Source organism: Muscardinus avellanarius, assembly GCF_963383645.1.
Source record: "Muscardinus avellanarius genome assembly, chromosome: 3".
Classification (NCBI taxonomy): Eukaryota; Metazoa; Chordata; class Mammalia; order Rodentia; family Gliridae; genus Muscardinus; species Muscardinus avellanarius.
Window position 1 is genome coordinate 114,280,634 of NC_137788.1, and position 22,196 is coordinate 114,302,829.

General features: G+C 56.9%; 3 protein-coding genes across 3 annotated transcripts in view; all 3 read left to right on the top strand.

Moving 5' to 3' along the window:
- Positions 1-5,311: 5,311 nt before the first annotated feature.
- On the top strand, positions 5,312-10,896 carry SHC1 (SHC adaptor protein 1; the record flags this gene model as incomplete). The annotated part of the gene is made up of 12 exons (XM_080691894.1): positions 5,312-5,865; positions 6,347-6,417; positions 7,224-7,287; positions 7,377-7,496; positions 7,660-7,713; positions 7,884-7,935; positions 8,089-8,215; positions 9,136-9,322; positions 9,403-9,463; positions 9,547-9,678; positions 9,833-10,071; positions 10,768-10,896. Exons 1-12 carry the CDS (start codon positions 5,377-5,379, stop codon positions 10,894-10,896), a joined length of 1,725 nt encoding a protein of 574 aa, XP_080548020.1. The 5' UTR covers positions 5,312-5,376.
- A 1,750-nt stretch (positions 10,897-12,646) lies between these two features.
- On the top strand, positions 12,647-15,242 carry PYGO2 (pygopus family PHD finger 2; the record flags this gene model as incomplete). Its single annotated transcript, XM_080691890.1, has 3 exons — positions 12,647-12,749; positions 13,025-13,074; positions 14,184-15,242. 3 exons carry the CDS (start codon positions 12,647-12,649, stop codon positions 15,240-15,242), a joined length of 1,212 nt encoding a protein of 403 aa, XP_080548016.1.
- A 3,785-nt stretch (positions 15,243-19,027) lies between these two features.
- PBXIP1 (PBX homeobox interacting protein 1) overlaps positions 19,028-22,196 on the top strand; it is a gene marked incomplete at both ends in the record, with an annotated part of 14,519 nt that continues 11,350 nt past the window's right edge. Inside the window, 1 exon segment of the mRNA XM_080691582.1 lies at positions 19,028-19,116. Coding sequence (XP_080547708.1) covers positions 19,028-19,116 — 89 coding nt within the window.

A 22,196-nucleotide genomic window follows, 5' to 3' on the forward strand; every position in this document is an offset into this window, starting at 1 on the left:
CTCGAGTCCTTATTGGGCTACAGTTCTTACTTTTCTGAAGAGAAAGCCTGAGAAAAAATTTGGCCTCTTATTGGTTGTCACGGCCCCTGTGCACCTTCTCGAGCTGCTATTGGCTGGTTCGGGAAAGTGGGCTGGGTGAAGGAGGGGCGGTGAGGTAGAGGGTCAGGGGTGAGTGAGGCCGGAAGTGAGTGTAATAAAGTTTCTCCGGGGAGGCCGGGCCCGGAGAGAAAGTTGGAGCGGCGATTTAAGCAGTCAGTGGCGTGATCCGGAACTAGATCAGCCCGCTGTGCGGTGCAGAGACTCCATGAGGCCCTGGTGAGTCTTGCCTTTTTTTTTTCTCCATAGGCGACCCTCCTCTCTACCCCGGAACCCCTCTCCCTGGACCCCACTTCCGGTCTTCATTTTAAAGTCCCGCCCCCTGAGACCCCCTCCCCGGAAGTCCCACCTCCTAACTTCAGGGGTCTCCCCGAACCCCGATTTGTCTTTGATTGTCGCGACCCCACCGTGTCACCCAGCTTTCCTGGAAGCCCCTCCCTCGCACGTGCTTCTAGCCAGCCCTACTACAAGACAGCCTTCGTTAGTCCTCCGAGCTCTTGGGAACTCCGCCTTCCCGCCACGATTCTCCGCTAGCTGCTGCCTGTCAGAAGCCGAGCTTCCCAAAGGGCAAAGCCTTGCTCCTCGAGGAACGCTTCCACTTGGTCAGAGCTACGCCTCTCTGGGGCGCCGCCCCCTCTGGAGCCCCGCCCCTTCCGCGATCCACGTCCGGGTGTCCGGGTGTCTACACGCGCCCCGGGGCCCCACGCCCCCTGGGAGGTTGATCCCAATGGGACCCGAGCCAGGGCCTCAGGCCCTCGTCTTCATCCCAGACTCTCCACCTGCTTACGTTTCCCTGTCATTTCTTCCTCTGGACCTTGGGCTGTTTTCCTGCTCCACCGGAGGTGAACTTAAAATTCCATCTCAGGCTGTGAGGAATGAGACATTAGAGGCAGTTTTTCTTCTCTTGTCCTCCTGCAAAGATGGACCCACTTGAAGGGAGTTGGACTTTTGAGGGTTTGGCTTGAGAGGGGGGGAGAGACTTGAGAGTTTCCCTTGAAAGGACGGAGCCTGCCCCAGAAACAGTTGAGTCTTAACCAGTTGGTTGTTGGATAGGGCCCTGGGTTTGTTGAGGGGAGAAAAAAATTTCTACCATCAGGAAATGGTGGTTTGAAGGCATGAGTGGTGATTAGTGTACTTTTTCGGGTTGTTGTTTTGGTAATGGATGTTGAACCCAGGGGCAGTCTACCACTGATCTACATCCCCAACCCTTTTCTTTCTCTCTTCCTTTCTTTCTTTTTTTCTTTCTTTCTTTTCTTTTCTTTTTTTTTTTTTTGTGGTGCTGGCGATGGAACCCAGGGGCATTCTACCTCCAAGCTACACCCCCAGCCCTATTTTTTATTCTTTATTTTGAAATGGGGTCTCACTGAGTTGCAAAAGTCCTTACTAAGTAGCAGAGGCTGTCCACAAACCACGATCCTCCTGTCTCAGACTCCGAATGCTGGGATTACAAGTGTGTGCCACCATGCCTAGCTCCAACTTGCCCTTTTTGGTTTTTTTTTTTTTTTTTTTTTTTTTAATTTTGAGACAGGGTCTTGCTAACTGCCCAGGCTGGCCTTCAACTTGTGATCCTCCTATCTCACCCTCCCTAATACACCCAGCTAGGTTTTGTGTGTGTATATATGGGGGGTGGTACTAGAGATTAAACCCAGGGACATTCTACCTCTGAGCTACACCACCAGCCCTATTTAATTTTTACTTTGAAGCAGGGTCTCACTGAGTTGCTGAGGGCCTTGCCAAGTTGCTGAGGCTGGCCTAGAACCTGCTATTCTACTGCCTCTTCCTCCCACGTACTGGAATTACTGGCATGTGCCACCACACTTGGCCTTTTTTTTTTTTTTTTTTTTTTGGTGGTACTGGGGTTCCTGGAATCCTGGAAAACCATTCTACCTCCGGGCTATACTCCCAGACCTAATATATATATATATGAAACAGGGTCTCTTAAGCCAGTGAGGCTGGCTTTGAACCTGTGCCATCCTCCTGTCTCTGCCTCCCAAGGGCTGGGATTACAAGCATGCACCACCATGCCCCGCAGGCACACTTGGCCTTGTGTGTGTGTGTGTGGCACTGGGGATTGAACCCAGAAGCACTCTAAGCTTAATCTCCAGACCAGTTTTATTTCTTATTTGGAAACAGGGTCTCAGTTACAGAGGACCTTGCTAGGCTTTAAACCTGCGATCCTCCTGTTTCAGCCTCCCAAGTGCTGGAATTACAGGCAAGGGCCACCAAGCCCGGCTCCTTTTTTTTTTTTTAAGAGACTTCTCAGCTGCCCCCACCCACCCTTTTTAATTTTAAAGAGACTTCTCAGACCCCCTTCTCTGGCTCTTCCCCTCCCCCTAAGCAGAGCCGCAGTCTGGGCATTCATCCTGGCTCCGTTTGCCCAGCCTTCCTTGCTGGAAACATTCCTGAGGCGCTCACCATTTCCTACGACTTCCTGTCTCTCTTGCCTCCTCCCTGCGGCCTGAGAAGCAAACCCTCCCCTCCATCACCTGGGCTCCCAATAGGTAATCTCTCTCTCTCTCTCTGCTGTTTTAAAGTCATTCTTCTTGTCTTCAGGTGCCCACACCTGCTGGCCATTCCCTGATCTGGGCACTGCCAGCTCCCACAGCATGCCGCCTTAAAGACAAGGACATAGCGAGGTGTGTTTGTGTAGACTGAGAATGTGTGCCTATGGAAAGCGCCGTTCTCCTCCTAGGACTGAGAGCCCAGGCCTTAGCAAATGGAGTCATAGGATTCCTTCTCCGGAGGAGTGGGGGATGTAGTGATGACGATACTGCGATACTGCGTTTGAAGCGAGGTATCGATAATCACAGTAGGCTGTGTGCTCTCCTACGTTAACCGAGGGGTAACTGAAGGGAGCCTGGGGGAAGATGGATCTTTTACTTGTGTTTTGGTCACTTTCCAATTTGCTTTATGGCCCGGAGCAGAACTGTGGCAGGAAGCTGTGGGTGGAAAGAATGACTTGGGAACTGTCCTAGGGTTGGTGCCCTTTCATTTTCTTTCTTTCTTGCTTCCTTCCTTCCTTCCTTCCTTCCTTTCTTTCTGTTTTTGCAGTACTGGGGATGGAACCCAGGGGCATTCTACCTCCAAGCGACACCTCCAGCCCTAGTTTTTATTCTTTATTTTGAAAAAGGGTCTCACTGAGTTGCAGAGGGCCTCACTAAGTAGTAGCTGAGGCTGTCTGCAAACCACGATCCTCCTGTCTCAGCCTCCAGAATGGTGGGATTACAAGTGTGCGCCACCATGCACGGCTCCTTCCTTTCTTCTTTCTTTTTCTTTTGGGTACTGGGGATTGAACCCAGGAGTATCCAACCTCCAAGCCTCACCCTCATTTTTTGATCTTGAAACAGGGTCTCACTAGGTTGCTGAGAATCTAGTTAAGTAGCTGAGGCTGGCCGTGAACCTGTGATCCTCTAGTCTCAGCCTCCCAAACACTGGGACTACAGCAATGTGCCACTGTACTGGTTCCTGGTATACCTGCCTGCTTCTTTCTTTCTTTCTTTCTTTCTTTCTTTCTTTCCTTCTTTTTTTCTTTCGTGGTACTGGGGATGGAACCCAGGGGCATTCTACATCTGAGCTACACCCCCAGGCCTGCTTTTTATTCTTTTATTTTTGTTTTTATTTAGTTTTATTTATTTATTTTTGCTGTACTGGAATGAAACTCAGGGACATTCTACCTCCCAACTACACCCCCAGCCCTATTTTTTATTCTTCATTTTGAAACAGGGTCTCACTGAGTTGCAGAGGGCCTCACTAAGTAGCAGAGGCTGTGCGTGAACCCAGATCCTTCTCTCTTAGCCTCTCAAATGCTGGGATTACAGGCGTGCGCCACCACGCCCAGCTATTCTTTTATTTTTGAAACAGGGTCTCACTAAGTTGCTGAGGCTGGCTGTGAACCTGTGCCATCCTCCTGTCTCAGCCTCCCAAATGCTGGGATTACAGTGGGCCTCCACGCCTGACCCCAGCCCTATTTTTTATTCTAAATCTTGAAACAGGGTCTCCAAGTTGCAGAGGGCCTCACTAAGTAGCTGAGGCTGTTGGCGAACCTCAATCCTGTCTCAGCTTTGGAATTGCTGGGATTACAAGCCTGCGCCACCCTGCCAGGCTCTCTTCTGTCTTCATTGACACTGATTTGTCTTAGGACTGCTCTGCCCTCCCCCCCCCCCCCCTGTAGCCTCCGCTCAGGGAGTTTCCCCCACCCCACCCCAGCTACCCCTCCTATTTTGGAGGCACTGTTGTTTGGTGGGGCTTGGAGCCCTGTGAGAGGAGGCAGGTCGAGGGGCCACCCCAGGCTCAGCATCCCACCTCCTTTCTCACCTGTATGCTTTTGCTTTTGCTAGATAGGCCCATGCAAAGCGGCAGAACAGCCTGTGGCCTGGGGCTCTGCTCCTTGGTGGATAGTGTCCCACAGAGTACAAGGCTTGACCAACATGTCCTTTTGCTCCGGCTCAGGTCTCCTAGCTCCCCAAAGCACCCCCAGGTTGGATCCGACTCCCCTTTCTTGCCCTTTCTTGCCCGGCCCTGCCCTCCTTGTGGCCCCACTCTGCATCCATTGGGACCACTCTCCTCTTCACCCCATTTCCTTCTCCAGCCCCAGCTGTGGGAGCGGAGGATGCTTATGACCCAGGCTTCCTGGGGCCTCCACCCCAGGGTCTGGGGACTCCACCTGGCCGGGAAGGGACGTGCTGAGCTCAAGGGTCGCCTCCCTCTCCCACCCCCGGCTGTCTGTGTTTCCTCTACCATTCCCCCAGCCTCCCCTGGCTTCCTGCTCCCTTCGACCTGCCCTTGTCCTGTTTGGATTGATCCAGACCTCCTCTTATCTGCCTCCTAGCCACCATCCCCCCCACTTCCCTCCCGGATTACTAGTTGTTTGTCTAGGGCTGGGGAGAGGGGCCTGGCTGGCTCGGCCCCTGAGTTCCAGGTCGGGGCGGTGGTGGCCGGCGGGAGCTCAGCCCCTCTGAGCCTGTGAGTCAGCACTGTCCTTGGGATTGGTCTCTCCTTTTAGCTCCCCGCCCCCAGGGAGGAGCCAGGCAGCCCTGGGTCCAGCCCGTTCTCTTCTTAGCCGGAGAAGAGGCTCCACGCTGGGCGGGGATGGGGCCTGAAACTGTCTGCATCTGACTTGGGGAGCGGAAGCCTCTCGTGCTCCTCCCTCCCTGGGCCCCCGTGACCCCTGGGCCGGAGAGGTCCAGCCAAGCTAAGGGCCTGGGGATGCCCCCTGCCTGGCCCCCTTGCCCGAACTGGCAGGGGGGCCGGGCCGGGCAGCAGCCCCCCTCACCCTCAGCCATGGATCTCCTGCCCCCCAAGCCCAAGTACAACCCACTTCGGAATGAGTCTCTTTCATCGCTGGAGGAGGGGGCTTCGGGGTCCAGCCCCCCAGAGGAGCTGCCTTCCCCCTCGGCCTCATCTCTGGGGCCCATCCTGCCTCCTCTGCCTGGGGACGACAGTCCCACCACCCTGTGTTCCTTCTTCCCCCGGATGAGCAACCTGAAGCTGGCCAACCCGGCCGGGGGGCGCCTGGGGCCTAAGGGGGAGCCAGGAAGGGCAGCGGAGGTCGGGGAGGCGGCTTCCGCCTCACAGGACTTGGGCCCCCCGCCCCTCCTCCAGGACATGAACAGGCTGAGCGGAGGCGGCGGGCGCAGGACTCGGGTGGAAGGGGGCCAGCTGGGGGGCGAGGAGTGGACCCGCCACGGGAGCTTCGTCAACAAGCCCACGCGGGGCTGGCTGCACCCCAACGACAAAGTCATGGGACCCGGGGTTTCCTACTTGGTGCGGGTGAGTGCCTCCTCCCTTCCCAGACCCCGTCCCCCTCCCTGCGGCCCTGCTGGGCTTTCTCTCCCTGTGCTTCCCCAGCAGCGCGCCTGTCCTGCCCCTTCTCTGGTCCCGTGCCCCGTTCCTTCCCTCCCAGCCCCCCTTCCTTCCTTGCCCCAACCCCCTTAGCACTTGGAGGCTCTTCGTAAGCGCTGAAGGAGCGACTTCTCCACTCTCCTCTGCAGACCCTTCCCCTTTCCTGGAGCTGCCCCATCCCACCCTGCCTGTTATTCCCCTTGGTTCTGCCCGGTGCCTGCGGCCTCCCTCCTAGCTCATCCTGTCCTTTCCCGTCTTTCTCTGCTGTCTTGCACGTGGCGGGATGCAGCGTGGACAGTGGGCAGGCTGCTTCATCTTTACTTCCCTGGGGACCATGTAGGGAGATCAGGGCCCTTGTGAAGGGGCGGGGCGGCCGCTGACCTGTGTCCTGTGTCCCCCCCTCCCTCAGTACATGGGCTGCGTGGAGGTCCTGCAGTCCATGCGCGCCCTCGACTTCAACACCCGGACCCAGGTCACCAGGTGAGCGGGGTTGGGGTAGACTGGAAGTCCTAGGATTGGCGAGGCCAGGACGGAGGAGAGCTGGGGGACCCTCTGCGGGTGCTGGTGGCATCTTATGTGGGGGGGGGGCAGTGAGGATCAAGAGAAAGGGGAAGGCAAGTGTGATGCACGCTTGCAATCCTAGCATTTGGGATTACAAGACAGGGGGATCGCGGTTCGCGGCCAGCCTCAGCTTTTGATGGCTACTTAATGAGGCCCTCTGCAACTCAGCAAGACTCTGTTTCAAAATAAAGAATAAAAAATGGGGCTGGGGTTGTAGCTCAGAGGTCAAATGATCTGGGTTCCATCCCCAGTACTGCAAAAAAAAAAAAAAAAAAATAGGGCTGGGGGTATAGCTCTGAGGTAGAATGCCCCTGGATTCCATCCCCAGTACTACAAAAAAAAAAAAAAAAAAAGAAGAAGAAGAAGAAAGAAAGAAAGAAAGAAAGTAAGGGAGTGAGTTGAAGTCCTATGAAAAGGGGCGCCTGTGACGGGCTGTGGGGGGCGTAGGAGCAGCTGGCGGGTGGAGCTGGAGTGGGCGTGGGGGTAGACTGGGGGCGCCACTGCCTTTGGGAAAAGAATGGGCGCTTGGTAGCTGCCAGAGGTGGGGCCCTACCCATTGAGGCCCTAACCCAATCAGCCAGGAAGCGGCCTCTCCGTGTCATCAAATATTAAAGGCCCTTAATTCAATCCACCACGACAGAGAGCCTGGAGTGCCCTGGAGTCCGGCCTCCCCTCCCCCGCCAAGTGGGAGGCGGGCTGTGGGGCTGAGTGCCCTCTTTCCCCAGGGAGGCCATCAGTCTGGTGTGTGAGGCCGTGCCGGGTGCTAAGGGGTCCACGAGGAGGAGGAAGGTACGCGGAGCTGACGGGGTGGGAGATGCAGAGGGTGGGAGGCAGGAGCATGTCTCCCCCTCGGCCTCTGAGACTTGGTCCTTCCCCAGCCCTGCGGCCGCCCGCTCAGCTCCATCCTGGGCAGGAGTAACCTAAAGTTTGCCGGGATGCCCATCACACTCACCGTGTCCACCAGCAGCCTCAACCTCATGGCCGCAGACTGCAAACAGGTAGGTGGGAGTGAGCAGGGGGCCGAAACGCCACGACTGGCCACGGGGGTCCAGCCGGGACTTGGAGCTGCAGTATTGTAGGGAAGGAAGAGAGGGGGACAAGGGTGAGAAGCCAGCAGAGTGACGCTTGTCATCCCTCCTCCCCGCCCCTCCCTGCCCTCAGATCATTGCCAACCACCACATGCAGTCTATCTCCTTTGCATCTGGTGGGGATCCGGTGAGTTGGGGAGAGGAGTGGATGTGGGGGGGAGTCCGGGGCTGGGGGCACATTGGCTAGGGAGGTGGGGTGCCAGGATTGTGGGAGTATCTGAAAATGACTGGTCTGATGGGTCAGGAGTCAGGTGGGGCTGTGAAATGTCGCTGACTGGCCTGACTCTGTCCACCCAGGACACAGCCGAGTATGTCGCCTATGTTGCCAAAGACCCTGTGAATCAGAGAGGTGAGGCGCGGTGGGGGCACGGGCTTGGCTGGCTGTCCCTGAGGCAGGATGAGGCTTCCCAGTGGAGCAGCGCCCATGGGGACTTGCCGAGGAGGGTGGGGGCCTCCAACCTCCCTCCTCGGAGCTTGCCGACAGCCTCTGCTGTGCCCCCAGCCTGCCACATCTTGGAGTGTCCCGAAGGGCTTGCCCAGGACGTCATCAGCACCATCGGCCAGGCCTTTGAGCTGCGCTTCAAACAGTACCTCAGGAACCCGCCCAAGCTGGTCACCCCCCACGACAGGTGAGCTCTGTGGAGGCTTGCCTGTGGGCCGCTCCAGCTCCGAGGGGCTTGGGAAGGAAGGAACTTGCGCCCCTGCTGCCTACTTCCTGCCGGTCCTACTGCTAGTGGCCCATCAGGAGAATCTGGAGGCCCTGCCTGCTCTTCCTCCTCTGTGCTTCAGTGCCTCCTCATCGCATCTATTCCTGAGCTTTTCTGGGACCTTTTTCCTTTTCTTTTCTCTTTTCCTTCTTTCATTCCTTCCTTTCTGGTTTCTGGACCTTTTTTCTTTTATTTTCTCCCTCCCTTCCTTCTTCATTTCTGAATCTCTTTTCTCTTTTCCTTCCTGGCTTCTGGACCTTTTTTCTTTTCTTTCCTTCATTCCTTCCCTCCTTCTCTCTCTCTCTCTCTCTCTTTTTTTTTTGTGGTACTGGGGATGGAACCCAGGGGCCTTCTACTTCCATGGTACACCTCCAGAGCTATTTTATATTTTATTTGGGAACAGGGTCTCACTAAGCTGCTGAGGCTGGCTTTGAACCTGCGATCCTTCTGTCTCAGCCTCCCAAGTACTGGGATTACAAGTGTGTGCCGCCACACCTGACTCCCTCTTTCTTTTTCTTTCATGGTCTAGAGATTAAACCCAGGGGCATTCTACCTCTGAGCTACATCCCAGCCCTCTTCCATCTTTTTATTTTGCAACAGTCTCACAAGTTGCAGAGGGCCTCACTAAATAGCTGAGGCTGTGACCCACCTGCCTCAGCCTCCCAAATACTGATAAAATAGACATATGGCATCACACCCAGCTTCAAGGCCAAATTTAAGCCTCCGCTCTATCCCCGTTTAGTTATAAGACCTCAGGCCCGACCCATAGGAAATGTGCAGAACACAGCCACCGCTCCATCCCCTCAGTGGCCCCAGCCACCTCCTCGCTGTCCTATCCTCAGGATGGCTGGCTTTGATGGCTCCGCTTGGGACGAGGAGGAGGAGGAGCCCCCTGACCATCAGTACTATAACGACTTTCCGGGAAAGGAGCCCCCTCTCGGCGGGGTAGTAGACATGAGGCTTCGGGAAGGAGCCATTCCAGGGGCTGCCGTACCTGCTCAGACCCCCAGCCACCTGGGGGCTACGCTGGTAAGTTGCTGGGGTCTGGGCACTTAGGCCCGCTGGGGGCAGTTGGATCGGGCCTTTGGTCTCACCCTGTTATCCTGCAGCCCGTAGGGCAGCCTGCTGGGGGAGACGCTGAAGTCCGCAAACCTCCGCCGCCCTGCCCAGGTAGGAAGGGGAGCCGAGAAGGGCAGCCAGCGGTGCAGGGAGGCGGGGCGGGGGTCACTGAAGAACCTCCCTTTCCTTGGCAGGCCGGGAGCTGTTTGATGATCCCTCCTACGTCAACGTCCAGAACCTAGACAAGGCCCGGCAAGCAGGGGGTGTGGCCGGGCCCCCCAATCCCGCCGTCAATGGCAGCGCACCCCGGGACCTCTTTGACATGAGTGAGTGCGCCTGTCTTTCTTTGTATTTCTGCCTTCCTGCTTGGTCTCTCCTTTTCTCCTGCCAACCTGCTCTTCCTGGGCCTCCTTCACTGAAGGCCTAGGTCCTGATGCTGGGCCAGCCACTTCCCCCAGCCCCCTCTCTCTGCATCCCCAGAGCCCTTCGAAGATGCTCTCCGGGTGCCACCCCCTCCGCAGTCCCTGTCCATGGCCGAGCAGCTCCAAGGGGAGCCCTGGTTCCACGGGAAGCTGAGCCGGCGGGAGGCGGAGGCCTTGTTGCAGCTCAACGGGGACTTCCTGGTGCGGGAGAGCACGACCACTCCTGGCCAGTACGTGCTCACTGGCCAGCAGAGCGGGCAGCCCAAGCACCTGCTTCTGGTGGACCCCGAGGGCGTGGTGAGTGCAGGGCGGTGTGGGCAAGGTGGCAGAAGGCAGGCGCGGGCCCTTCCTTCTAGACCTCTCCCAGCGCGCAGCTCTCTGTGGCTTAGGGTCCTTCCCTTCTCAGGGCCCCCAGCTGGAGCTGTGTTCCCCTGTCCTGGCCAGTCCTCACCTGCCCCTTCCTGAAGCTCACCAGAGCTAGACGATGCCCATCTCATCTGTGCCTCTCTTTCAACAAGTTAGGAAACCATCCTGGAGAGGAGGTGACGCCTACTGTTCCGTGGCTGGAGGCTAAACGCCCCAAGCTTGCTTCTGCAAGAGGAGTCTGGGGCCTCCCCAGCTCCCCAGACCCAGGGCTCAGACCAGCGTCTCCTTTTATCTGCACCACACGTTTCTCAGGCTTGGCCTCTTTTTTCCAGCAGAATCAGCCTCTTTTTTTTTTCTTTCCCGGTGTATCTCCTGAAACATGCCAGCTTCCTCCAAGTCAAGAAGTGCACCCCAGCTTGGCGATTCCTGGGTGGATGTCCCCTTTTTCTTTGGATGTCCCTACTCAGCCGACCTGCCCTTTGCCATCACTGCAGATCTCTTCCCTGTAGAGAGAAGCCTCTGTGCCTGGGCGCCATCTCGGCCCCGCCCGCAGCCTCCTCCACCTCAGGGTGACAGTCCCCCTGGCCTCCTTGCCCCGGCTCACCCTCTCCCTGCCCACATCCTCAGGTTCGGACAAAGGACCACCGCTTCGAGAGCGTCAGCCACCTCATCCGCTACCACATGGACAATCACCTGCCTATCATCTCGGCGGGCAGCGAGCTGTGCCTGCAGCAGCCGGTGGAGCGCAAGCTGTGAGGCCGGCCTCCTCTGAGGACGCCCCGCGCCCTCCACCAGTTCCCTCTCAGGACCTCACTTCTGCGGGAGCTTTCTGTGGGCTTGGCCCCGGGGTAGGAGCTGGGAGTAGTGTGGACACTGGGTTTCGTATCCAGCTGAGTGAGAGGATTCGAGTCGGGAGCCCGGGCTACAATCCTGCTTCTCCCCAAACCTCGCCAAAGTGTTCATGTAAAGTGGCCTCCTTGCTAGGGCCTTTCCTGTGCCAACCTGATGTCCCCTTCCCCAAGAAGGCGGTGCTTGTAATGGAAAGTGCCCTGTGCCCATCGGCCTGTGGAGCAGCACCCTTCTGGGGAAGGGGGAGCCAGTCACACCTCTGGTCCACCTCTGGGCTTCAGGGTACCCCCACCCTTTTCACCCACCCCCACTAGTGTTTAAACTTTGTGCCTTTGACCATCTCCTAGGTCTGAAGATATTTTATGCAAAAAGTTCTCAGGCCCCTGAATTCAAGGACAGGGGTGCTGACACTTTCTTGGCTTCTGGGGCTCTGTCTTCGTGCTCAGTACCCCCTCCAGTTTGGGGTGGGAGACCAGAGGCAGGGCTGGCAGCTGTCTTCCCGGGTGGGGGAGGATATACAACCCTTCAGATTGCCCCAGAGTCCCCCTCCCACTAGGGGGGGGTCGTACCCTCCCTTGCTCAGTGCCTCCTGGCAGCCCCTCCTCCCCGGGGGTCTGTAGATACCTTTCATGAGCCCCCCCCCCTCCGTGTTGCATGCGAGTTGTCTTCTCCAGCCAAAGTAGCCCTTCCTCCTGGAGCCCCACCCGGCCCCCAGCTCGGGGTGCCGGGACTGAATTTGGGTCTTCCGAGGTCAGGTCGCGGGTGGGTTTTGTGCGGGTGAAACAGAGGCATTAAGAATCTAAAGCATTAGGCAATCCCCAAGTCCCACTGTAGACTTGGAACCGCATTCATTTTATTTTCCTTGCATATATTATTTTTAGGGCTGTAGGTTTACTTTCCTAATTTTGTTTTCCCTGGCTTTTGAGCACAAAATGATGATAATCGGTTACCTTTATACATCACCTCCGACTTTTCTGAGCTCTTTTACAACTGTCTGCAGTTTGCTAGCCGGTCCTGCGAGGCAGCCCGGGACCGACAGCATATGGACTTTTTACCAGAGAGACCAGAGGCAGAAATCGATTTGCCCTGGAACTGGGGAACTTGGGCCTCTTGCCGCGAGGCTAGGAGGCCGAAGTTTGGCCCAATCGTGCTGCCTGTGCCCGTGATGAGGGAGCTGGCGGCCTGCAGAGACCCGCCGGCCGGCCGGGTCTGCCCTGGGGGGCGGGGGCGGGTCGCCGCGCATCGGAGCCCCGGCCGCCGCCTTTCATTGTTTGGATATTTTCACGGGTCTCACTTATACCAAAGGGAATCGTCTTAATTAAAGTCCGTATTTCTTCTACTCGGCTCCTCTCGCCAGCCTATTGTTCGGGGAGGCGGCGGCGGGGCGGGCGCGGACGTGTCCGCGGAGGGGGCCGGGCGGCCTGGGGCGGGGGCTCCGCCGGGCGGCGCGCGCCTCCCCCGCCCCGGCCCCGCCCGCGGCGGCGTCCGCACCGACTTCCGCTTCCGGTCGCCGAGCCGCGGCGGCGGGCGGGCGCGCAGTCCGCGCTTGGGCTCGGCGCGGCTCGGGGGGCCCGCGCGCCCCGGCTCCCCTCCCGGGCCATGGTGCGGTCTCAGGGCGCCTCCGTCCCCCGCCGCCGCTGACCCCGGTCCCCACTCCATGGCCGCCTCGGCGCCGCCCCCACCGGACAAGCTGGAGGGAGGTGGCGGCCCCGCACCGCCCCCCGCGCCGCCCAGCACCGGGAGGAAGCAGGGCAAGGCCGGTGAGCGCGCCGCGGGCCCGGGGCGCGGGTGGGGCTGGGGGAGAGGGTCGCGGCGCGCAGCCCCGGGGGCAGGCCACGTGGAGTGTAGTTGGGGGCGCTTGGAGCTTGCTGTGAGTTTGGTCCTGCCAGTTCCTTTCCTTTTCTCTTTTTCCGTGTGACACCCCTCGCTAGTGTTTGCTAAGTAAGCAAGTGTTTGTCGCCGTTGGGTAGCACCTGGGGACTTGACGGGGGAGGAGGTGGGAGAAACCTGTGTCTGCCGTTTGCCGCCCTTCCAGGTCTGCAAATGAAGAGCCCGGAGAAGAAGCGGAGGAAGTCCAACACGCAGGTGAGTGGGGCGGAGGGCGCGGCCCGGCGCTCTGTCCAGCCCCCTGGTGTCTTCAGTCAGGGGCAGGGGACACCGCCCCTCGTTCTGCTTCTGGGCCTTCCTCTCAGGCTCCTGGCAGACTTCAGGGGCAGTGTTCTCTCCTAGGAGAGGGTTTGAGCAAAGAAAGACCTTTCCTCTCCCTTATTTTCCCATCTTGATTTTTTTTTGATACCAACGCATTTTACCATTTTTACCCTTTCTTTCTTTCTTTCTTTCTTTCTTTCTTTCTTTCTTTTTCTTGTGGTACAGGGGGTGGAACCCAGGGACATTCTACCTCCAAGTTACACCCTCTGCCCTATTTTTTATTCTTTAATTTTTGAAACAGGGTCTCACTGAGTTGCGAAGGGCCTCACTAAGTAGCTGAGGCTGTCAGCAAACAGGGATCCTCCTATCTCAGCCTTCCAAATGCTGGAATTAAAGGTGTGCTTCGCCATGCCTGGCTCACACTTACTTTTTCTTTCTTTTTTTTTTTTTTTTAGATATTGGGGATGGAACCCAGGGGCCTTTTACCTCTGGGATATACTCCCAGACCTACTTTCTATTTTATTTGGAAACAGGGTCTCACCAAGTTGCTGAGAGCTTCACTAAGTAGCTGAGGCTGGCTTCCGCGATCCTCCTGTCTCAGCTTCCCAAGCGCTGGGATTACAAGTGTGCGCCACCACGCCTGGCTTATTCTTTAATATTTGAAATCGGGTCTCACTGAGTTGCAAAGGGCCTAAGTAGTAGCTGAGGCTGGCTTCGAACCCCATGAATCTCCTTTCTTAGCCTCCCAAGTACTAGGAATGCAAGCGTGTGCCTCCAAGCCTGGCTCACACTTACCTTTTCTAAGTGTCAGGATTGCGCTGGCATGCTTTAACAGTTTTGGAAGGGAGGCATTGCCCCGGTTTTACAGATGAGCTATCTGAGGCTTAACAGAGTCAAAGGCCGGCTTCAGAGTCAGAGCTGGGAATCGACATGGTTCTGCTGACCGTGGTCTTCCCAAAGCCGCCTGACAAGTACACGTTGTCCGCAGCCCTCTGGGGGTTCCGCCGCGTCTCCTGTGACCTCTCTCCTCGTCTGTTCTCCCCTAGGGCCCTGCCTACTCCCACCTGACGGAGTTTGCGCCACCCCCGACTCCCATGGTGGACCACCTGGTTGCATCCAACCCTTTCGAGGATGACTTCGGAGCCCCCAAAGTGGGGGGTGCGGCCCCTCCTTTCCTTGGCAGCCCAGTGCCCTTTGGGGGCTTCCGTGTACAGGGGGGCATGGCAGGCCAGGTACCCCCAGGCTATGGCACTGGGGGCGGAGGGGGCCCCCAGACACTTCGGCGACAGCCTCCCCCTTTCCCTCCCAACCCTATGGGTCCCGCTTTTAACATGCCCCCTCAGGGCCCCGGTTACCCACCCCCAGGCAACATGAACTTCCCCAGTCAGCCCTTCAGCCAGCCGCTGGGTCAGAACTTCAGCCCTCCTGGTGGGCAGATGATGCCAGGCCCGGTGGGGGGGTTCGGCCCCATGATCTCGCCCACCATGGGACAGCCCCCCAGAGGGGAGCTAGGCCCGCCACTGCCCCAGCGCTTTGCCCAGCCAGGTGTGCCTTTCGGCCCTTCACTCCAGAGACCCGGTCAGGGACTCCCCAGCCTGCCGCCCAACACGAGTCCCTTTCCCGGCCCGGACCCCGGCTTTCCCGGCCCTGGCGGGGAGGACGGCGGGAAGCCCTTGAACCCCCCCGCGCCCACCGCGTTCCCCCAGGAGCCCCACTCTGGCTCCCCGGCTGCTGCTGTCAATGGAAATCAGCCCAGCTTTCCCTCGAATAGCAGTGGACGGGGTGGGGGCACCCCAGATGCCAACAGCCTGGCGCCCCCTGGCAAGGCAGGTGGCTCGGGGCCCCAGCCACCCCCGGGCCTGGTGTACCCCTGTGGCGCATGTCGGAGCGAGGTAAGCGATGACCAGGACGCCATCCTCTGCGAGGCCTCCTGCCAGAAGTGGTTCCACCGGGAGTGCACCGGCATGACAGAGAGCGCCTACGGGCTGCTCACCACCGAGGCCTGTGCCGTCTGGGCCTGCGACCTCTGCCTCAAGACCAAGGAGATCCAGTCCGTCTACATCCGCGAGGCCATGGGGCAGCTGGTGGCCGCGAACGACGGCTGACCCCGGGGAGGTGGCCCTCCTGCTCTTCAGAGGGACCGGCAGGCCCAACCAGCTGAAGAGGCGGAGCGGGAGCGGAAACGCTCGCTTTTCTGGAAACTTCCGCATTAGATCTACAGAGATCCAGGAAACCAAAGCCCAGTGGAGCAGAGCCGATGTCTTGTGCGTGGCTGTCGGGGGGTCCAGGGGTGCGGTTGCAAGAGGAGAGGGGATAGAGGAAGTTCTGGAGGGCAGGGTGTCCTGCCTGCAGAGGACGGATGTCCCCGACAACTGTGCCTAGCACCCTGTCTCGCCCCACAGCCTGAGCCTTAGTTTGGGGAGTCAGGTGTTGATGGTTTCTGGCTAGAGGAGCTGGGTCTCTTCCCGTCCCCGCAACAGCCGTTGATGGGCTCCAGGAGACAGATTTAGGGAATAAATGGAGAATTCACCCTTTTCCTCCCCCTCCCTTGCCTTCCCCAGCCCCCTTGCCCCCCAGCCCCAAATAGCCTGAAGCAGCGAGTCCCAGGCTGTGGCCGCCCCTTGGGGATCTGGGGCTTCAAGACAGTAGGTAGGAGATGCTGTCAGGACGCACCCTCCTCATACCAAAGCCACTGGTCCTTTCTCAGCGTCTCTTATGCTTTCCTCCTTATGGCCATATTTTTGCCAAAAAAACAATTGAGATATGTGGCCCGACAAGTATTCGAAGTTGGGGTGTCCTGGAAGCCTGGACTCCGCGCTGCAGCCCTCCCCCGCCCGCCCACTCATCCCCAGTGCTGATCTCCACCCAACTTCTGGTGCCCTGGATCCCCCTGGAAAGGCACAGAGCCCGTATACCTCATTTCCTGCCTGAGAGGAGGAGGCCCCGACTCCTTCAGCCCCGTGGATCGGGCTCCCCAAGGGACCCTCAGTGCCATGGTACCAGGAAGAGCTGCCTGCCTGGAGTTCTTGCTTCTCTCCTCGCTGTTCTTTGGTGTCCTCTTGGGCCTGGTGATCTCTAGCGACCCATCCCTCTCAGCCAAAGTCCTGCCCTGGGCTTGATTTGATTTGAAAAGCACTGCCTGCCACCCTCACCCCGGGCAGCCTCAGCTGCTGCTCCTCACAGCTCCTGTGTGCTCAGAGGCCTGGGGCAGCAGCCTGAGGACCTGGTCTTGGCCCCCCTTCTTCAGCCCCCATTCCCACTCCTCTGGGCCCCTGGCATGAGGAAGGACGCTGCCCAGGGGAGAGGGCGGCCGCTGTGCCTCTGCTCGGGGTCCCTGCATACACACGGAGGTGGCAGCGCCCGCTGCTTGGGCCTGTGTTGTGTTTGTGATTCTGTTTGCGCACATCTGTTGCTGCGTTTGTGTCCCCCCCTCCACGGTTTGCAAACCGCTCCTGGGGAGTGGCTGTCCCTTTGCTCCTCTCTGGCCCTCAGCACTACTTTTTGGAAGAAAGTGGGGGTGACAGAGATGTGGGCACGGGATCTTTTGTATGGTTGGATTAATAAAATGACTTGAAAATCCAGGTAAGAACTCCTGGCTGTTTATCTGAGAAGGGGTTGGGAGGAGTCACTGTCACTCCAGGGGGGATCCTTGGGGGTGCAGCATGTGTGCACCCACCAGGGCCCCTGGAGTAGAAACGGCAGGAGAGCCACCTCCCTAGGAGCTGCTGAGTGGAGCCCCACCGCCCTGCCTTGAGAAGATGAATTCCCTTTCTGAGTGCATCGCAGGGCCAGGCCTGAAGCCAGGGACGAGATTGGGCTGGAAGGGCCCTGGGAGACCAGTGCTTAGCACTTGGGGTTCCGCCTCCTCCCCTCAATTCTTCAGTTCTTGGAGTCAGAGGACTCCCCGCCTTCCCTCCAGCAGATTTCTGATGCTTTTCTGGCCTTTCCCCCCACACTTGGTTTTTTTGGAGTCTTAGAAGGTTTTGTGTGTGTGTGTGTGTGTGTGTGGTACTGGGGATGGAACCCAGAGACTACCCCTGAGCTAAACCTCAGCCTGATTTTATTTTTTATTTGAAAATAGGGTCTCACTAAGTTTTGGAGGGCTTCGCTGAATCTCGAGGCTGACTTTGAGCCTGCAATCCTCCAGTCTCAGCTTCTCAAGTGCTGGGATTACAAGCGTGCACCACCATGCCTGGCATGGAATTTTTGGGTACAAGGCATTCTATGACCAAGTTACACCCCCAGCCCTATTACTTTTTATTTTACTTTGAAATAGGGACCTGCTAGGTTGGTGAAAGTTTCACTACTTGCTGAAGCTGTCTTCAAATCTGATCCTCTGTCTCAGCCTTCTAAGTACTGAGATTACAGGGCTATGCAATGGCCAGCTACGTCTCCTTCCCTTTCCCTCCCTCCCTTCCTTCCTTCCTTCCTTCCTTTTTTTTCCTTTTTGTGGTACTGGGGATTGAACCCGGGACCTTGCTAAGTAGCTGAGGCTGGCCTGAACCTGTGATCCTCCTGGCCCAGCCTCCCAAGTGCTGGGGTTACACACCCGGTTCTACATCCCATTTTCGAAAGTAGTAGAGGCATCAGCAGTCGGCCCTGGCAGGCAGGAAGAGTGGCAGGAGGGCTATTTCTAAACCCACGATTTCTCACCCGGCCCTCTCCCCTCCCCCATCCTGCAGCTGCCTCTGTCCATTCTGGGGACAACCTGGCCCTTGTCCTTGTCATCTCAGGAGACGCCATCCTTTGCGCTTCGGGTTTGGGTCTTACTTTTAGAACCAGACACTGTCAAGGGAGGGGAAGCCACTAAAAATTCAGTTTACTAGAACCCCTCCCCCGTTCAAGTTGCCCACCCGGAGGTCAGCCCAGATTTAGGGCCTACTGAATCTCCCCTCCCTGCCTCTGGACCCTGAGCCCAGCCCTCATTGGCCCAAAGTTTCCGCCCTCTTGGGGAAGCCGACTTTGCATTGGTCAGTTGCTGTCACGTGACACCCTTTCTTTGGCTGGAAACCTGGGGAAGCAGCAACAGGTTAAGCTGAAGACCGAAGCGAGAGCTGGGTCAGGTAAAGCCCTGGCTGGGAAGGGGCCCGGGCCCCTGCGTGTTGGGGACACGGGAGAGGAGGGCGGAGCTCTGGAAAGATAGGGCGCCACCCGGGCCCCACGGAGCTGCCCTTCAAAGGACCTAGGGCTGCTATAGGCAGGGGGCCCTTATTTCCAAAACGGAAACTTAAGTTCTTGTGGCCCTAGGTCCTTTGCTTTACAGGTTTGGGAAGGATCACTGTTAGGGAGGTTGAAACGAGTCTTGTAGAGAGGGAGAGCTCCCCCTTTAGCTGTATTTTAGAAATATCAGAAGCGGTGTTTTTGTTGAATTCTGCCTGAATTAAGAGAAAGGGGAACGTGGGGAGGGGAGGAGGTTTTCTTCAGAGAGAGAGAGAGAGAGAGAGAGAGAGAGAGAGAGAGAGAGAGAGAGAGAGCGCTGAGAAGAAAAAGCACAGAAAACAGAGCGGGGATGGGCAGAGATCCACGCAGAAGGAACTTCCTAATAAGGCGGCGAGATGCCGGCGTGGGGGACAGGGGCATCTCTCGGAATCCTGGGGTAACCGGGAGCCGTATCAGGGCTTGTGGAACCGCGAGTGCTGGGGTTCCAGCCGGTGTCCTGTTTGGGTTTCAGAAGTGCTTGTCTTGTTGACCCAAATACCTTCGCTGGTTTCCATGGAGACCGTGGGGGGGTCTGACATCACCCTGGTTGCCATGGTGCCTGGTTCAGGAGGACCCGAGCAGGCGGTACACAGCCAGGGATAAACAGGACTTCAGCCCAAGCTGCCGCCGCTTCCTTCCTGCCGCCACCTGTTAAGAGTCACACGCAGCAGCAACTGGGGACGAGGAGAGGATGACAGCGGCGGGGGAGGGGCGGGAGCGGACGCCCAAGGGCCTGCTCTGCGGATGTGCACAGAAGCATGCCGGGTCGTTGGACCTGGGGTGCGGGGAGGGGGTCGTTGCAGCCATCCGCCTCCCTCTGTGTGGGATGGGTGCGTGTGTCTGGGAGGTGTCCTTCACAGCCCTGGGCTTGGGTCATGACCGCAAGGTGTCAAGGCTCCTTGCAGCACTTAAAAACTAGCTCAGAAAGAGGGATCAGTGTGCTCATTTTCCAAGGTAGAGCCCCCAGCCTCACCTCCCTTCCAGTGTTATGCTACCTCCAAGCTACACCCCCAGCCCTATTTTTTCTTTCTTTCTTTCTTTCTTTTTTTTTTTCAATACTGGGAATGAAACCCAGGGGCATTCTACCTCCAAGCTACATCTCTAGCCCTACTTTTTATTCTTTATTTTATTTTATTTTGGTGGTACTGGGGTTCCTGGAAACCCTGCTGCCTCCAGGCTACACTCCCAGACCTATTTTTATATTTTTTTTTATTTGGAAACAGGGTCTCTTAAGCCAGAGAGGCTGGCTTTGAACCTGCCCAATCCTCCTGTCTCCACCTCCCAAGCCTGGGGGTTACAAGGGTGTGTCACCACACCCAGCTTTATTCTTTATTTTGAAACAGTGTCTCACTGATTTGCAAAGGGCCTCACTAAGTAATTGCTGAGGTTGTCTGTGAACTGCAATCCTCCTGTCTCAGCCTCCCAAATGCTGGGATTCCAAGCATGCGCCACCACACCCGGCTATTCTTTGTTTTTGAAACAGGGACTCACTGAGTTGCAAAGGACCTCACTAAGTAGCTGAGGCTGGCCACGAACCTGCGCTCTTCCTGTCTCAGCCTCCCAAATACTGGGATTATAAGTGTGCGCCATCACACCCTGCTAAGGGTCATCTTTTACTTACTGCCATTCTGGTCCCCTTTTACTCTCCTCTGAAGGACCATAGCCCAGGGCTGCTCCCCCACCCGAGGGCACAGTCTTGGCTCGGGATGAAGGAGGGGTCTCATCTCTTCTCAGCTTGCTTTGTGCCAGGACTTTGGAGGTTGGAGTGATGCTTGAGCCCCTTCCTGCCCACCCAGCAGATTAGTAGAGGACAGGACCGGAGTCCTGGTTTTTGTCTATCTTTTGCAAAAGATAAGGTGGTTTGGACATAGTAGTTGCCACAGATCTGGTGGTTGAACCAGACCCTGTTTCCCAGTCACCTTCAAGTTTCCTACAGCCAAACTCTGCAGATTACTAAAAAGGGAATCAGGGTTTGGGATGGGGAGCCAGAGTCCCAGGAGACTGACTTAAAGTGCATCTGGGCGGGCCTGGGCTCTGCCTGTGCCTCTCAACCCCAGCTGCATGTCAGAATCATCTAGGAGACTTTAGAAAAGACCCACACCAGCCGGGCGGGCCGGTGGCGCACGCTCGTCATCCCAGCATCTGGGAGGCTGAGACAGGAGGATGCGGGTTTGCGGACAGCCTCAGCTACTTAGTGAGGCCCTTTGCAACTCAGTGAGACCCTGATTTGAAATAAAGAATAAAAAACAGGGCTGGGGGTGTAGCTTGGAGATAGAATGCCCCTGGGTTCTATCCCCAGTACAGCAAAAAGAAGAAAAAAAGAAAAAAACAAAGTGCTTTTCTCTACAGGTGGCAGACCAGCAGCCTCAAGGACCTGGGCACCTATGGCTTCCTGCCCAGATGTGGATAACAGCTGGGTGCTCGCGGGCTCAGAGGTAGGAAGAGCAGGCCTGGGAAACACACAGGAGTGGATTCTCTGGGGCTAGGCTGTTATCTGTCTCTGTCTCCGGCCCTGGTCTTACTGGTCACCTGTGTCGCCCCCTGCTGACCTGGGAGGGATTCCAGGCGGGGAGTAAGACCCTGGGAGCCCCAGCGGTCTCCAGTTGAACTTGAACCACCAGCTGGTGAAGCTGGGAGGAACGGGAGGATTCTGGTGACACCAGCCAGAGCAAAGCAGCGGGCACAGGCCAGGGCGGTACTGGCGTGAGGTTGAGAGAGAGCCTGGGACATCCGGAGAGGGCCTGGAGGGCCCGTGAGGCTGGCCTTCTGATGGGCACTCAGTGAACGGTGCTGAGTTGGAGCGTATCAGGACAGCCACTGCCTCGGGAGAGGACGAAGCCCCTGTGCAGGCTAGACGGGAACAGGGACAGTGGTGACCGTAGGGCAGGAACCAGAGGGCTCCCACGTCCCCAAAGCCCCGGAGGACAGAGACAAGCTGGGTACGGGGATGCTGGCAGTAATCCCAGGACTTAGGAAGCTGAAATGGGAGGATTGTAGGTTTGAGGCCAGCCTACCAATTTAGCAAGGCCCTCATAAAATTAGACCTGTGTCAAAATTATTTATCATTATTATTATTATTATTATTATTATTATTTTAGAACTGGAGGTTTACTCAGGGGTATTCTACCTCTAAGCTACACCCCTAACCCTATTTTGTATTCTTTCTTTATTTAAAAAAATTTTTTGCCGGCCGTGGTGGCACACGCTTGTTATCCCAACATTCAGGAGGCTGAGACCGGAGGATCGCGGTTCGTGGACAGCCTCGGCTACTTAGTGAGGCCCTCTGCAACTCAGTGAGACCCTGTTTCAAAATAAAGAATAAAAAAATAGGGCAGGGGGGTGTAGCTCGGAGGTTGAATGCCCCTGGGTTCTATCCCCAGACCCACAAAAAAAAAAAATTGTGATATTGGGAATTGAACCCAGAGGCATTCTACCTTCAAGCTATACCCCAAGCCAGCTTTTATTTCTTATTTGGAGACGGTCTCACCAGGTTAATGAATTGTAATCTTCTTGTCTTAGCCTCCTGAGGTCTAGGATTACAAGTGTGTGCCACCATCCCTGGTTCGTTCCTTCCTTCTTTTCTTTTCTTTTCTTTTTTTTTTCTTTTGTGGTACTGGAGGTAGAACCCAGAAGCTTTCTACTTCCAGGCTACACTTCCAGACCTATTTTATACTTTATTGGAAACAGGGTCTCACTAAGTTGCTGAGAACCTCATTAAGTAGCTGAGGCTGGCTGCAAACCTGTGCCAAGCTTGGGAATTAAGTGTGTGCCACCACTCCCCGGCTTTATTCTTTATTTTGAAACAGTGTCTCACTAAGTTGTGGAGGTCCTCACTAAATTGCTGAGGCTGGCTGTGAACC